General features: G+C 41.5%; 1 protein-coding gene across 6 annotated transcripts in view; it reads left to right on the top strand.

Moving 5' to 3' along the window:
* TAOK1 (TAO kinase 1) overlaps positions 1 to 16,627 on the top strand; it is a 112,806-nt gene that overhangs the window by 76,114 nt on the left and 20,065 nt on the right. For all 6 annotated transcript variants that reach the window (XM_075013974.1, XM_075013975.1, XM_075013978.1 and 3 more), the window contains 9 exons: positions 4 to 49; positions 1,417 to 1,513; positions 2,291 to 2,404; positions 3,893 to 3,984; positions 6,641 to 6,734; positions 9,507 to 9,588; positions 12,018 to 12,185; positions 13,084 to 13,287; positions 15,442 to 15,576. In XM_075013974.1, the coding sequence (XP_074870075.1) occupies positions 4 to 49; positions 1,417 to 1,513; positions 2,291 to 2,404; positions 3,893 to 3,984; positions 6,641 to 6,734; positions 9,507 to 9,588; positions 12,018 to 12,185; positions 13,084 to 13,287; positions 15,442 to 15,576 (1,032 nt within the window). The remainder of the gene's footprint in view (positions 1 to 3; positions 50 to 1,416; positions 1,514 to 2,290; positions 2,405 to 3,892; positions 3,985 to 6,640; positions 6,735 to 9,506; positions 9,589 to 12,017; positions 12,186 to 13,083; positions 13,288 to 15,441; positions 15,577 to 16,627) is intronic.

Here is a 16,627-nt window from a genome sequence, read left to right as displayed (position 1 = left end):
CAGCTTGTTATGGAATATTGTTTAGGATCAGCATCAGATTTACTAGAAGGTATGTCTCAAAGATTGCTTTTATTGAAATTGAGAAACTTGTAATCCAACTGCTTATGGGTCAGCGCTGTTCCACGGCATTGTAATACTTTTTTTTTTTTTTTGTGCGGATGAGGTGGAGAATGGAAAACTGCAGTATTACCTCCTAGTGTATAGCTTTCCTAGGCACAGCTTGTCTTTTCTGACCGTCTTTAAATAAATCTTCAATTATCTGTTTGTACTCCTTGAATTTGAGGCTCTCCTTTTATGCAGCTTCAGAGCTTAATTCCGCAAATCCTTGCAGTCTGCTATAATGGTTAGTGCCAGGGTAGTCCCACTGACTGCAGTGTCTCTATGCCCAGTAACAAGGATTTGCTAAATGAAACATTTGGTTAGTTGCCTTCATTCCTGTCACATTATTTCAAGAAGCAAGATCTAGTTGTCAGGCTAGATAGACTAGAGCCATCAATTTGTTTTTGAGATCGTATATGTGGCATGTTTGTGAAGAGATTTGTTTGCAACATATTTTTAAATAAAATATTTAGTATCTTATTGATTTTAAAAATGACTTAAGTAAAAACAATCCGATTTGAATCAAAACAGTGCTTTTTATTTTTTTAATCACCAATTTTTATACCCCCTGCCTGGATTCCCCAGTATGTGTTGCTACTTTTATAAAAGCCACTCATGAATGCTCAAAAAGGTGAAGTTTGTTGTATTTTTTTTGTTCATGTTCACATTCGTTAAATGTTCATCTCGACTACCATTGGTAAACTGGTCAAAATTCTGCTAGAATTTTAGATCTGACTTTGGCCAAGTAGTCTGTTTCTTACAGAATGCATAGCTGCAGTATTATAAAGGGTTATGTCTGATTCCAGATTGTATATATATAGTCAACTACAGGTTGACCCTCTCTCATCTGCCACCCTTGGGTCCCAACTGGTTCCAAAGAAGAGAATTTGCTAGACGACAGGAGGTCAATATTGTCTAGCAGTATTACCAACACTTCTGTTGCTTACTGGGCTCTTAGAAGACATTTAGGAATAAATTACAGCTAAATAACAGCACAGAACATAGAGAGCCAGGGCTGGTGGCTGGAAACAAACTTTATGGGACCACAGGAAACTTGGCCACACCCATGATAAGTAACTGCCTGGCTAACTAAAAATCATGCTGGATTATGGAGTTGCTGGACTAAAGTGTCCTGGATTAGAGAGGTTCAACCTGTAGTTGTAAATTGGGTCTGCTTCTCATGCAGGGCATAGGCCTTGTAAATCTAGAACATAGTTTTCTAGGTCTGTGCTTTTACATCTTTGAAAGTATACACTAAATGTTAGACATGGAATTGTTTTCTTTAATAATGAATTTTAAATGTACTCTTTCCTGAAGTTCATAAAAAGCCATTGCAAGAGGTGGAAATAGCAGCAATTACCCATGGTGCTCTCCAGGGCCTAGCTTACTTGCATTCTCACAATCTGATCCATAGGTAAGCACTTCCAGACCTACTGTCTCTCACACTTGCAGGTACAATTTATCTTATTGATTACAGTGATGGAAATGAGATTTAAAGTTTGTAAAATAGAGATATTTTTGAAGGTCCATACATTCTACAATTAGAAATTCACCGTAACTGTGTAGGATCCCTGTATGTAATCACTTTTACCTCTGGTTTGCTATAGAAGTGACTTACATTTTCTGTGCCTTTGCCCATTTAATGTGGTTGAATTGAGTGGTGAAGCTCATCCCTTGAAGCACAGTACACCACGGCTGACTAAGCACATGGTTCAGCTGAATAGCTTTTTGGCAATTTCAGTATGAAAGTTGCTTTTTATTTTCTTCACATGAAAAGTAACAAGCCTCTTAAAACTAGCTTTATAAGAATGCACCCACAAAGAAGAAGAGCAATAAAGGAAGGCAAATGGTCTAAATATTTTTAAAAGAGACCTGTCACATTTTGGCAGGAATTAAATTAATTACTTACTGTAATTATTATTATTATTATTTAATTTCTAAGAGGAGGAGATAGCCATCTCTTATGATTCTGTTGGCTCACGTTCATGACATTTAGATATTCTCCTGAGTGGTCACGTAGAAGTCACTGAAATCTAAATTTGATTTTTTAAGATACCAAACTAGAGTCCAAAATCAGGCGTGCTGTTAAGTCTGTTTATCCCTTTTTCCTGAAACTCTCCTACATTAATCAGCATGGCTGTCATATAACTTGAATATGGAATGATTAGTGATGTTTGTATTCCATAACTAGAGATATCAAGGCAGGAAACATCCTGCTGACAGAGCCAGGCCAGGTGAAGCTTGCTGACTTTGGATCTGCTTCCATAGCATCTCCTGCCAATTCATTTGTGGGGACACCATATTGGTAAGGAAAGTTCTGGTGAAATTAAAATGTATGTTGCCAATATAGTATTAAATGTGATAGAAAGTTTGTTCTGTTGAAAGGAAAGGACAGTTCAGTACTCGCCTATGTTTATATGGTACTTTTTATTTACTTTTCATAAACTGCATATTGTTTGCTATGATATTTATCCTGACTAAATAGTGATGCTCGTGTAGCAAACGTGTGCATGCTTTATTCAACCCATGTCATGGTGTGAAACTTGAAGTGTTCTCGTGGCATCTGGCTGCTCAAATTACTAAGCAAGTTTTATTTCCATAGGAAAGGCCAGATAAACAGAACTCTTTGCAGATACGTTGATTGGTTTGATCTTCTGCATCTAATTGTTGAAGTTTATACAGCTTCACTTGAAATTGCTCAGTTTTAAAACTCCCTTGGATGCCTGTGGCACCAACCACTGTCAGAAAACAGTCTACAGTAAACCCTCACTTTACGCCTCTGCAGGTTGTGCAAAACTCGCTTTAATGTGAGTTTCACACAACTTGAAGGCAAGTGTATGTCAGCCTGCCTAGCTTCCCACAGCTGCAGGCAGCTAGGCAAGCTGAGAGTCCCTTCCCCCCGCCTTCCCAGAGCGGTGCTAGGCACCACTCTGTGAAGGTAGGGGGAAGGCTTTTAGCTCACGTAGTTGCCTGCCGCTGCGGGTGGCCAGGTGGGCTAAAACCATCTTCCCAGAGCTGCGCTGCTGCCAAGTTGACAGAGGCCCCACCCTGGGAAGGTAGGGAGAAGGGTTTTAACCCTGCTAGCTGCCTGCTGCTGCAGATAGCTAGGGATGCTAAAACCCCCTTGCTCTCCCCACAAGCTCAGCCGCCCCCCCGGTGGCCCCAGCTCAGCCCCCACCCGCACACAGGGCTCCCAGTGCCTGGCCACTGTAGCCCTGCATAAGGCTTGGGCTCCAACCCCCAGCATGGCGCTCAGGGCTCGGGTTCCAGCCCCCACCCCACCACCCTCGCGGACACGGCTCCAACCCCTGCATGCCCTGGTTCAACTCCACCCTCCCACGCCCACTACAGCCCTATCTTAGTCCAGGCTTAACCCCTCGGCGCCAAGCCACTGCTCAAGCGCATTTCCCCCCCCCATCATTTACCAGAATTCGGGATATGCAAGTAACGTGAGGGACGACTGTACTAGCTAGATATGCCATTGGTCTCATTCAGCGTGGCTGTTCTTATGTTCGTGCAGTAATTACCTCACCAGTGTCAAGGTTACATTGTGTATATTTCCCCCTTGGGTCTGCCTGTGCAGTGCAACCAGTTGTACTGCATTCTGGAAATCACCAGGATGGGCTCCAAATCCACAGTGAAGTGACCCTGACATGTGCCTGATAGTCTGTGTCATGTTTCTTACCATCTTAATGGTTCTCAGTTGTCAATTTGTCACATAGTCTGTTAGGTTGAAATGCTAATAGAGTAAAGATTGAGTAGAATTTTATGGGAGTTTAATTTTCTGTTTTAGGATGGCCCCAGAAGTGATCTTAGCCATGGACGAAGGGCAGTATGATGGCAAAGTAGATGTTTGGTCTCTTGGAATAACATGTATTGAGTTAGGTAAGCCATCTTCCTCTAAAAGTACTAGGCTTAGCAGAGAGACTTCCCTCTCTGTTTAGTTTGTGATGTAAATGGTGTATTTTTAAGTGCTGTATGTTTAATTTCTACTAAAAGGAATGTTTAAACTTCATTCTGAGAGTCTGAATACTGGGGTGTATTGATCTGGGTTACCATGCATGAGATCTGTGTTTGTTTCCTTGTTCTGATGGCTTTAAGAATGGTCTTTAGAGTGAAGTGGTAAGTGCATTATCAAAAATCCAGTGGAAGGATATGTCTACCCCACACAACCTTTAGCAACACAGTGGTGCCAGCACACACTTGTCACTAAAAGTCAGTATGAATGCTGGCTGCACTTTTGTTGACAAAAAAACTTATGCATGTGCGTGCGCACACACAGAGGAAAATTTGCTTTGTGACAAAGCACTGTTTACTCTTGTACTTGCTGTGCTAAAGCTTTTGTGGTAGGGGTGGGGGAGAGGGAGAGAAGGGTTTAATCACACGTGAACGACAAAAGCTTTGTCATTCATTTCATGGGGACAAAGCCTAATCTTCCCGTTTGGTTTCATTACACAGATTTTTCTTGATGAGAAAAATAGCAAATACTCTAACACTAAGGGAGTTCATTGGGTGTGTGCAGTCAGTTAACTTTTGAAAGAACAAATGTGAACCACAACAGAGGAAAATGTAGAAAATAGCCCTTAAAGTACCAAAATCATGTATGGCTAGAAAAGTGAAAAACACAGTGTAAACTTCCATATTGTATACACAGCAGCATTGCCTGCGAGCTGAGCAGATTCAGGGGCCGCCCAGGTGATCGGCAGAGCGTACGCGGCCGGCTGCTTGTGTTTCTATTGGTGGTGCACATCCACACATGCCTTGGTGCATAACATACATAACAAAACTTTTCACCCATGAATGGAAGAGATGAGAGGGAACACTGAGAAAGTAAAGTTTAAAAAACACTTGTGTTAAAAAACCAGCTGTATAGTTAACGTGCAGGCTGTGCTGTCACACGCAGATTTGTCAGGAATATCTCGTAAGGAAAATTGGAAAATCCAGCCTTGAAGTACAAACATCCTCACTCAGGAAATAAATCGTAGCACTGCAGTTAGAATGGGCTCCTGAAACACCATGTCTCCTTAATAAGGTTACAGTTGTGTAACAATTTCCTTTCTCCCTAATTCCTAATATTTTCATAGTTGATACCAATCAAGTGTCAAGGTTATTCTTCCTTGCATCTCAGTGTGTCTGGGGCTGTATTAACTGCCTCATCATGTCCTGTTTGTTCTAAAACGTCATTGATTGAACAAACAATCTGATTGGCTGGTGAACATTGTCAAAAATACTGTAATCCATGTGAACTGCTCAGTTTAGCAGTCAGCTTAATTTTCTTCCAGTACACAACAGAGATGACTCCTTCAGCGTAAAGATTTTTTTTTGCCAATATAAACCAGCTTTAAGGGGTGTGGCTATCATGATATAATCATGCTGTGAATGAACTAGAGAGGTTTGGCTGGATCCAGTGTCCCAAGAATGCAATTAGCTCATGGTGACCACACCCCTTTTGTGCTTTACTGCATCATGAGTTTTTATATTATGAAGTGTGCTTATGCTTTGGTGTGATTTTGGCTTTAGCAGGGGGACGGGAGGAAATCATCTTATGTTTCCAGAATTCTGGTGACCTGGTGGGGTATTAGGCTCTTTTATTAAATCTCAAAACATGAGAGAGTCCTACACATTCATTGTATATACTATTGTGAAGTACTTGGTGGGAGGTCAGAGTACTAGGAGTACATAAAAAAGCTGAAAAATAGGAATTGAAGCCTATGTTTAAAAATATTTTTCAGTTGCTTTTTCCCTTGGGTATACATGTCATTATAATTTGAACAGTTTCCTTGGAATGTTTGCAGTGAGCTTCAGTTTTACCCAATAAACATGCTGATGAACCTTCTATTCTGTTGTTTCGGTGAGATCATCTCCTTCCTTATTAAAGTTTCATACTGTGTTGGTCCTATGAGACTACACAAGCTTGGAAGAGAGGATAGCCAGAGAGACTCCTACCCACAGAATGGTGAAAAATTAGCTTATTGGCTGAACCATTAAGTATGGTTGTGACAATTTTAGTAACCAGCTTTGTTCACATTGCTACCATTCTATTGGATTTTGAGTACTTTTAGGTTTTAAAATAATCGTATAATAAACTGCCCGGGGCCCCTATTGTCAGGTGCCGCCTAAGGACAAGGCAATCCAGGCAGTTACCTAGGGGGCTGCTCTCCTATTGACTATAGCATCCATGGCCCACCCGCCAGGCCTTGGCTGTCAGCCTGCCACCTTGAGCACCACAAGTTCTTTGGCTGGGCCTGCATATTGTGGCTGTGCAGCCACAGAGTGTGGATTGTTTTGTACTTTGGTAATTTAGAGAGAGTTCAAAGAACTCCACCATGACCACCACAGAATTGGAAAGCTTGACAAGACAAGGCTTTCGTCTTCGGCTGGGGTAAAATCAGTGATAGGCAGCTCTTCTCATAGCAGGGCTAGGGTTGGTGTGGGGCTTTTGTTCAGGCGCTAGTGATTCTATTGTTGTGCAATGAGAATAAATTGAGGGCAAAACATAAGACTCTTTCGCTCTCTGTAAATTATTTTCTTTTATGCATAGCGGAAAGGAAGCCTCCTTTGTTTAATATGAACGCAATGAGTGCCTTATACCACATAGCGCAGAATGAATCCCCTACACTACAGTCTAATGAATGGTGAGTATGACTGAGAGAGAAGCATTATAGGGACTTGCTGTCCATCGCGTGCTTTGTCACGAGGGGCTCTTGAAATGGCTGGAACCCTTTTGGGAAGAATTGAGTTGTGGAAGGCTAATAATGTAGGTGCACTGTACATTTGATATTGCACAAAATGCACCACTTAGCTGGTCAATATTTTAGAGTCCAGGAATGCAGCAAGTCCAGAAACAGCACTTGCTGTCAGATCCTACCATCCCAGGGTAAGTCATGTGTCAGGGGTCAGCAGCAAATAAACGTTTGTTTTTAATGATAATGAAACCCAAATCTTGACTTATGGAACCACTCCCTTGCTGAGGAAAGCCATTGATTATGTATTTGGTACATAGGTATTGCAAACACACACAAAATGGTTGTATTTTTGCCTCCTAGTTTGAACATTTTCTTTTTGATCTGTGTTCATCTGAGTCCATTTTAAAAGTAAAAAACCTGGTAATAATCGGCATATTGTACTCATGATCGTGAGTGCCCAGCTCGGGGCAGATGCCTTAAGCTGGTGATGAGTTCTGTAATTTGATTTCCTAAAGACAGGAAGAAATATGAAGTCTTGCATCGCTGTAGGAATCTTACCAAAAGCCCTTTGATTTTTCTAGTCTGTGTTCCACTCAAACTGGACTTCCTGGTAAAAGATCACTTACTCCAAAAATCACATGGTTAGGTTGCTTTCAGGCACAGAATAGTCACAGGCTCCAGATGAATTGGTATCCTAGATCTTGCAATACAGAGAACACTTGTAGCCGATCCGATAATAAAATGTCTAAATGATTAGTAACGGAGAGGTAGCCGTGTTAGTCTGTAGTTGAACAAAACAAAGCAGCAGAAATGTTGCACTTTAAAGACTAACAGAATGATTTATTTGGTGATGAGCTTTTGTGGGACAGACCCACTTCTTGATCTGAAGAAGTGGGTCTGTTCCACGAAAGCTCATCATTGAATAAATCATTTTGTTAGTCCTTAAAGTGCAACATTTCTGCTGCTTTGTTTTGTCTAAGTGATCGTCAGCTGGAAGAGGGGAACTGGAGAACTCTCGGGAGCTTAAAGCAGGCCAATATGTACAGACCAATGGAGTACTGTCTAATTCATAAAAGTGACAGCATTGAAGTAGTCTGTCGATTCTAAGTATTTTCAGGGCAGGCTCAGTGGGCAACCCCAGGGATCTTTGTTTCAGCTTCTTGTTGTTTCAGTTTACACTATCTGGCCCTTCAGAGTTCAAACAGCAAAAAGATACAAAATTTTCCAGTGGCTTTTTTTTGTTTCTTTCATTCAGCTTCGGTGCCCACAGGAGAGCTTCCTTGCAAGTAGCTTTTCCTAGGTGGGACGGGGCCATTAACTAATCTCGTGTAGTGAGGTATGATCTTTGATGGCCCACCTGATTTTAATTAGTTCCCCCACTCAGGCAAGGTGGAAGGTGATTCCCATGCCTGAGGTTGCACATTCAAAAGAAACATTTTCAAAGTTATATGACACAATTTGCATATTTTCTTACAGCATGGAGTATAGGTACTACAAGTGAAACTAATGAATGCAGCAACCTACAAGCATTTCATAGAGTCTAAATATCTGTTTTAAGCAAAACTAATGTACAGGTACCCAATGCAATCTCCAACTACAAGGTTGTGAGTTCTCAGCCAATTCTTGCAGCCTAGCCAAGAGCTGGCATCTGGCCTGCTGGTGTCACAGTAGTGTTTGATAAGTTGCAATCCTGATGTTTTGATTGTAATACGGTACAGTTTGCTTTTAAAACTTTATAAACTTAGAGGTCCTTTGATTAGGTGCCCATACATGATATTTACAGAGAAGGTTCAGGTGATTTTATAGGTTTTTGTCGCCAAAATGTTCACGAATTTAATATGCTAAAAATCTTTAATAGTAGGGAAAAAAAATCAAATAATTGTTTCAGTTTGGCGGGGGAGGGGAGGAAGAAAAAAATCTCTGAAGTTCTATAATAATTTCAGTAGTAACATCTGTCTAAAAGTCTGTTTTTAAATGAAGGAGGGACAGGATGTCACAGTTGAACATCCAAAGAGATCCTTATTAATGACAAGTATCAGAGAGGTGGCCAGGTTAGTGTGTAGCTTCAAAAACACCAAGAAGTCCTCTGGCACCTTATAGACTAATAGATATTTTGGAGCATAAGCTTTCAAGGGCATAGACCTGCTTCATCGGATGCATGATATCAGATACGATGTACATATTAATGACACATTCACTTACGCCCCATGTGGTCACACTGCCAGTGGATTTTGAAATATTTTGGAGGACGCCTGGCACATTTTAAGTTTTGTGCTAATGTGGTGTTTTGGGGGTTAATCCATTCTGGGCAGAGGGCAAGCCCAAGGCCTCTGTACTAGTAAAATCTGATAGTTAAATTTGCCCCATCAAAATGAATGTTTTTACAGTGTGAAAATTCACACCATTAATGGTGGCATTCAGTGTCATGTGGGCCTTTGATAACAGGTACATTTTTTTCCTTGAATTGCACAATACTCTTTCTTGCCTTACAATGAGCTAGTTTCTCAGTTGAGGTTAATGGATCTATATAGGTTCCACAGAATCTGGCTTGGCTTAGATGCTCTGTGTTAAGTGTTCAGGGGAGAGAGAGGTAGTTTTGCCTCAGATGTGAATCCCTTGGTTCCTTAATTAGATATTTAAAAAGAAGTCAGCAGTTAAATGGTTTAAGATTAGTATTGCATTGTATTACATTCCATTAATGTTTTTCCTCTTTTGTAATAGGTCTGATTATTTTCGAAACTTTGTAGATTCTTGCCTCCAGAAAATTCCTCAAGACAGGCCTACATCAGAGGAGCTTCTGAAGGTTGGCTTTCTTGTCCTGTCTTTTTTCTTCTTCAGTTGATGTTAGAAAGAAAAGATTCTGTGAAGCATAATGCTATACAATGCTTTTCCTTTCTCATTTCCTGCTCTTCTAGACCAGGGATGAGCAACGTTTTTTCATTGGGCCCCACTTCTTGTCCATGCAGTTAGCCGGGTCCCCCCAACCTGTCTAATATAATCCAAACCAACAGAAATGTCAGTTATGTTCATATGGGGGGAGGGACTTTGAGCATATGTAAGACAATAAGTATGTAGAATGTAAAAAATTTACTAAACAATATATAAATATGAATATGCGTATGTAAAAGAGTAACATATGTCAACATATTTAATGGGATGGATGAGACTGAGAAGTTGAGCATGCTGCACCCCCCCTTAGGAAATTACACACCCTGCCTCTTCTGAGGGAGCCTGACCCTTACTTTGCACACCCCTGTTCTAGACCAAGATTAGACAGGGCTTTGTCTGTTATCCCTGATAGCCTCAAGCTAAGGAACTAGCTGACTTCTTGGACTGCACTCTTTTTATTAGCATTCCTAACTTTCCTACTCAGTGTCTATAGCAGCTAGCTGAATGATTCAGCATCCAGCCATGTCTTCACATTTAGTAATGGAACTTTCAGCCAGTGCCGCAGGCTGAGCACTAGATGTTAGAAAGTGGGGTAGTTCCTAAAGCTCCATGTGCACCCTTGGTTGTTACGTTTAAGCCTGCCAGAGAGATCATGCGTTGGTTAACAAAAATATCTTTGTTTACTTCTCTTCATTAGCCTGTGCTCTGTACACCCCTGCAAGTTTTCACATTATTCCAGCACCAATGTGCTGTATACATAGATTTGAAATGTATCTTGTGGTATGATCTAATGGATTTTCTCCCACATATTGCTTTTCTTGACACTGATGCATGTCACTTGCTTGCAGTTTTAAGTTGTCTCGCTTCTTCTCCTTCTCCCATGTGCTGTATGTATTTAATTTCCTTTTCTCTAGCGGTGAATCTCAGTGTCTTTAAATGGCTGAAAAGAACTGATGCGTGCCTAAGTGAATATACTTAAACTGACAATGTATTAGTAGGTGTTGTTATGGCCTTGTGCAGACGTGACTTCTGTAGACTCCTTTGACAGCATCAAGTAGCATTTTGTTTTGGTTAATTTTTCATTCTCCTTGTAAAAGCTATGGCTTTGATTTTTATTTTTTTTTCCTCTTTGCATCTTTTGCTGTACTGATGCTTTCTATTAAATGGTTATACCCTGGGGTAGTCTTGCACCATCAGCACGTGACTGCTGACAGCGCAGGCTTAGACGCTCACCTTTTGTGTGTTTTAACGGTTGTGTGATTGTGAGCTTTTTCCTTTCTTTACATTTGTGAGGATTTGCCATTCAAATAGTAAACACGATTCTTCCGTGATGGGTTTAGTGGGAGTGTAGGAGCCACATCAGAAGTCTCCACTGCAGGGCGTAGTGGGTGTGCAGTGTACCCTGTCAGAATTCTAAAGGTCAGCTTTATTTTCAGCAACACGCTTTTTAATTAAAAAGTATTGTTTTGGAAAACAAACGTGCCTCAATTTTATGAATATATTCCTTCCCTGTTTCTAGGAGCAAACAGCTGTATGCAAATTCATAAGGACATGTAGGAAATATGACAAATGGTGGCTGTTGCAGTACTGCTTTCCAAACTAACAGTATAGAACTATTAGTATTGCTGATGACGATTCATATTTATGTAACACAGTTTGTCCGGAAGGCTCTTAAAACACCTTCAAACGCATACAGATTGGTTTCCATTCACTGTCTGGCAAAATGCATCCATCAGTGCAGTGCAATACAGCAGTTCTTTCTAATAATTTGAGCATCACAGCAGTTACAGGACTGGAAGTGAGAGGGGACCAGACATGTTCAAATCCTCTCATTTGCATCTCATCAGAAAGAGCCATATGCTGAGTGTTAGTTATCAATAGAGGCATTGACTGGAGTAGGAAAAAGGGCTGTTTAGAAAAACAAACTTTACGATTTCAAAGAACAGCCACTTTTAATAAACATGATAGGTGGTTGAAATTGGCTGGCCAGCTGATGCTTTAAAGGTGTTACCCAGAGAAGATAGGGTTTAAGCGTTGTTGAAAATCAAACATCCTTTTCCTTAGCCTAGGCAAGGTCTCTGAAGGAAGAGTTTCACTGAACTGAGTCGCAGACCCTATTTCCTGCAACATCTGTCTAGCCCTGGATGTATTCCATCAAACTACTCATCTAGGTTCTGAAATCTGATGAGACCCTACCCTGAGCTAGTAGAGCTGTAGGCTGAGTTCTTATTCTACCTATGTAGGGTGGGGGAAGAAACATGACCGAAATTCCTGAAGCTGGTTTCCAGCAAAGTGTATGCACTGGAGATATGACTATTAGTCACCTGTGTGTGTGTTCTGCAGCACATGTTTGTTCTTCGGGAGCGGCCTGAAACAGTGTTAATAGACCTAATTCAGAGAACAAAGGATGCGGTGAGAGAACTGGACAATCTGCAGTATCGCAAAATGAAGAAACTCCTTTTCCAAGAGGCACACAATGGGCCTGCAGTAGAAACACAAGAGGAGGAGGAGGTAAGAGGAGCTGAGAGAGAGAATGAATCACAACAGGGAGATTAGTAATGGTAATTAAGGTTTAGAACAAACTTATTATGATGAATGGAGGCTGTTCCTGTCACTCAGAGTTATTACTTCAGATTGGCTGCAGCCTGTGGTCTTGTCCCCCTCGGTGTTAGCATTGATTCCATCCAGCCACAACAGGGCAAACTCCTACTGTAAGAAGGGAAAGGCAGGACCTGCACCAGTACTTGAAACCAGGGAAAGTTTTGCTGATGCAAATTTTGTCTTTCCTTGACTACATGAGTGGTTTGTGCTGGTGCACCTTCGCTGGTCCCTGAAATAAGGGCTGATGGCAACCTAAGCGACGCCACTGGCAGCTTCATTGTATCATTTAACTCTGACTCATTTTTTTGAAGGTTTTTCCACCTGATCATAAAGGGTGGAAACACTTCAAAATTTAAAAAATAAAAGAAAGCCTGGACTTTGGAGCACATGGTAAAACCACAGGCCAGAGCCAAAGCCCGACTCTGCCCTTGTGCAAAGGGGACACAAGTAAATTATAAAAAGGCTGGTATTGTTCTTAGGGAAAGACAGGGCTGCTGGCAGAACAGTTACTAGGACAGAATATTGCTGATTCACTGAGTTTAACTTCCTAGCATGGTCCCTTCTGCAGATAATCTGGTATCAGTCAGGTTAAGTTTGCAGCTGACCTGTTCTCTTGCCACCATTTCCACAGAAGAAATATTTAGTGGCACATGTCTGCAAAGTGGGCAGCTGCAATGAATTGGCAGGTGAATGTTAATCTAAAGGAGTTTTATTAACATATGGTTTGGCAAGATCAATACATTTTCAATTATGATGAACTGTTTTATTTTAAAGATGACGTAATCAAGTTTTTTTTTCCTCCATTTAGGAGCAAGACCATGGCGTTGGCAGGACTGGAACAGTGAATAGCGTTGGAAGTAATCAGTCCATTCCTAGTATGTCCATCAGTGCAAGTAGCCAAAGTAGTAGTGTTAACAGTCTTCCAGATGCCTCTGATGACAAGAGTGAGCTAGACATGATGGAAGGGGACCACACAGTGATGTCAAATAGCTCTGTCATCCATCTAAAGCCTGTGAGTGTTAGCTTTCTAGCCAGCCCAGCTTGAATGATGCTGTGATTTCAGTTGGTGTGAATGGTGTAGTATGCGCAGGATTTGTTTTGATATTAGAAGAGGCATAAATCGTTGTTTCCTATCTCACAACATAATAGTGCAGATTTCAGAATTTTATGCCAAAAGATTAATGTGCATTAAAAATGCCCTCGTCAGAAGGCTGATGTATAACTTCTCTGAAGCCTGTTTTATTAAATTGGTTGTGTAGCAGTTCTGTGTTAATTAAATTGTTCTAAACCAGTTTGGGATTGCATACTGGGAATTTGCTTACTTAGTGAGTGCCCTGGACTTATCAAGGGCTTCTTTTACAGTACAGAAGCTGTAAATGCTCATCCTCCTTTTTACTTTAGTAGTGGATTCTCCAATACTAGACCCACAGCAGTGGCAGAGAGTTGTTCCTGACCTTCCCCTTGCTTGACTGAATTTTTAATTAGTGAACAGGTTACCCCAGGAAAAAATTGCAGCATTCTGAGCATGGCACACAGTGAACCCACTTCCCTTGCTTACCTTGGAATAATGAAGGATCCACAACGTGGTGCTCTTACTACACAAGGGTTGTGCTACACTAAGGGTGTCCAACCTTATTTCATTGGGGGCCACATGGCAATTTTTTACATGTTCCGAGGGCCAAACACAAAGTAGCCCCAAACCACCACCAGACCCTCAGGCTTAAACCCCTCACAGCCCCAAACGACGCCCCCCCACCAAAACCAGCTGCTCCTTTGTCAAGCCATCTCCTCTTCACCATGGCTGTGCAGCTGCCTCCTACCCACTCCCATGAACATAGCAGCAGGGGCAGTTCCCAACACCCTGCCAGCTGAAAGTGTCAGACTCAATTTAATTGGTTTAATGGCTGGATCCCTCCTGCTGGCTGTCAGACCAGTTAAACGGAGTTCTTCTCCAGTGTTTCTCAGCCTCAGTTTTTTTAAAGTACCCACTTTTCAAAAGGAAAATAAATTAAGTATGGCTAATACCCACAATTTTCAGACCTGCAAAATCCCCAACCCCACTTCTCATCCTTCAGAGTCTCCTGATTTAACTCAATCCCCACCTTCCTCCAGAGCCAGGTAGCCCCAGCCCTCAGCTTTAACCCAGTCCTTTCTCCCCTCCTGCAGAGTCATCTCCCCTTCCACTGTAATACAATGCCAGCAGCTCGCCAGAGCTGCTGCTGCCATGCCTTTCCCCTCCAAGCACTAAGGAGGGATGCGTGCGCAGAGCGGCGCACAGTGCTCCTGCAGCTCTGAGCAGTTCCTGTGTGCGTACCCCCTGCCACTTCTCTTTGTTGCTGCCACGCTGTATGGGAGCCGGAGGAGGAGGAGTCAGGCGGCAGAGGCAGGAGCCACAAATGGCTCCTGAAAGAGCCACCTGCAGCTCAGTGCCACCCAGCAGGCTTTTAATGGTGCCTCTACCAGCTCTGTGGGCTGGATAAAAAGGCTCCATGGGCCAGATTCTGTATGACAAGCAGCATGTTGGACACCCTGTGTTACGCTTTTCAGGCCCATACATTCTCATAGCTACTTGTGAGAGTGGCAGTAATTTTGTCTTTTGTTAGTTATGAAACAAGGAAAGATACTTTTCCCCAAGCCGGTAATTACCATATAACAGTTAATTACCAGTTGCCTAATGATGAATCATAAATTCCAAACATGTATGTATAGCATATGATATGACAAATCAAAAATTTGTTTTCCTTTGAGTGTTTCTACACGTAGTGAAATTAATCTGATTTACTGTCATTGTGAAGAAGGAACTTGTCTATCTGGTTGGGTTAGAGATACTGTCTGCGATGTAGTGTGATGGGTAGAAGCAGGCTGTTGAACATCTCAATAATCCATTTCTCTTTTATTACTTTTTGCACTCTCACCGATTAGCAAGTTGCTTTCCACTAAGCAGTAACATTATGAAATAAAATTTCAGCATCCTAAGTTCCAGGCTTTAGGCTTCTGTTTTCTATACTGTATTTTTAGCTGGCTTATTATCAGCAGTTATCTTTAAGGGCTAGTGCTTCTGATGCATTTTTGTTAAAGCTGTCTTTGAAGCAGATTCAGGTGACAAATGTGAGTAGCATGGATTTTCCTTATTCATGATGCCATTAATATTTCTCTCACTGGTTAGGAGGAAGAAAATTACAGAGAAGAGTCTGATTCTAGAACAAGGACATCAGAACCACAGTCTCCCCCGCAAGTATCTCGCCACAAGTCACATTACCGCAACCGAGAGCACTTTGCTACTATACGCACAGCATCACTGGTAGGTTTAGCTTTTTCTGTCGCTAAATTGTGTGAACATGACAAATTTAGACCTGTAGTTATGCTGTTTGCAGCTTTTAGGATTTCATCGGAATGTGAAGTGTCGTCACTCACTCAAAAATGTTACCACAAAAATAGTCAGCTAGCTTACTAACGTAAACGTAACTCCCCACACAAGTATTTTATGAAGCTCACGTGTTTTCAAAAAGAGTGCCTACTAATACATAAGGAATCTGCCATGTGAAATGGTTTATAGTTTCATGCCACAAACAAATAATTCCTTCAAAATTTCACATCCTAATATTTGTATGTGCCCCCTGTATAGGCTAATCACGTGGACCAGTTATTTTTACTAACAGCCTACTACTGCTATTCCAGTATATATATTTTTTGTTATTGCATTGCTGTGAAGCCATGCCATAGATTAGGGAGGTCTCACACAAAATGTTCAGTGGCTTCAGAGTGGCTCTGTCAGCTCTTGCTTGTGACCACTCTGACAGATTCTTTTACAATACTGAGTTACAGGTAAACCCTTTCATATCCGGCATCCTGTCACCCGGAACTATCAAATAACTGGCATTTTAACCAGAAGTAGATTTTAGGTACGTTTTCCATATTTACCATATAACAAAAGTAAATACAAATAAATACAGTATGTTTACAGTGTACAATACTATTGTTGTTGGTAAATAAAGAACTCTTCATGCATTTTTGTTTCCTAATATCTAATCTTGTTTTTCTTTAGAGTCATGCATTGCTAGGTATTCTGTTATCCAGAATGTTCTGGTCCCATGGCTGCTGGATATGAAAGAGCTTACTGTATTAGGAAAGAAAAACAAATGTGCACATATACATGTCAAAGTCGTCATAATTTATTTACTTGGGGTTTTGTTACAGACTCTATAACAAATGTAATGTACAGTTATAGTGCACCTGGCCCTTACTGCCTCCCTGGCCCGCCATCACCTCTAAGCCTGTGGCCTCCCCAGGTCCCCACTGTCTCTCCTAGTCTTCTCATTGCTCCCGCACCTGACTGCTTCCTTTCACCCATT

The sequence above is a fragment of the Carettochelys insculpta genome, chromosome 19, assembly GCF_033958435.1.
Source record: "Carettochelys insculpta isolate YL-2023 chromosome 19, ASM3395843v1, whole genome shotgun sequence".
In the NCBI taxonomy this organism is placed as follows: Eukaryota; Metazoa; Chordata; order Testudines; family Carettochelyidae; genus Carettochelys; species Carettochelys insculpta.
Note: the sequence above shows the minus strand (reverse complement) of the source record. Positions and strands in the feature narration are given on the sequence as shown.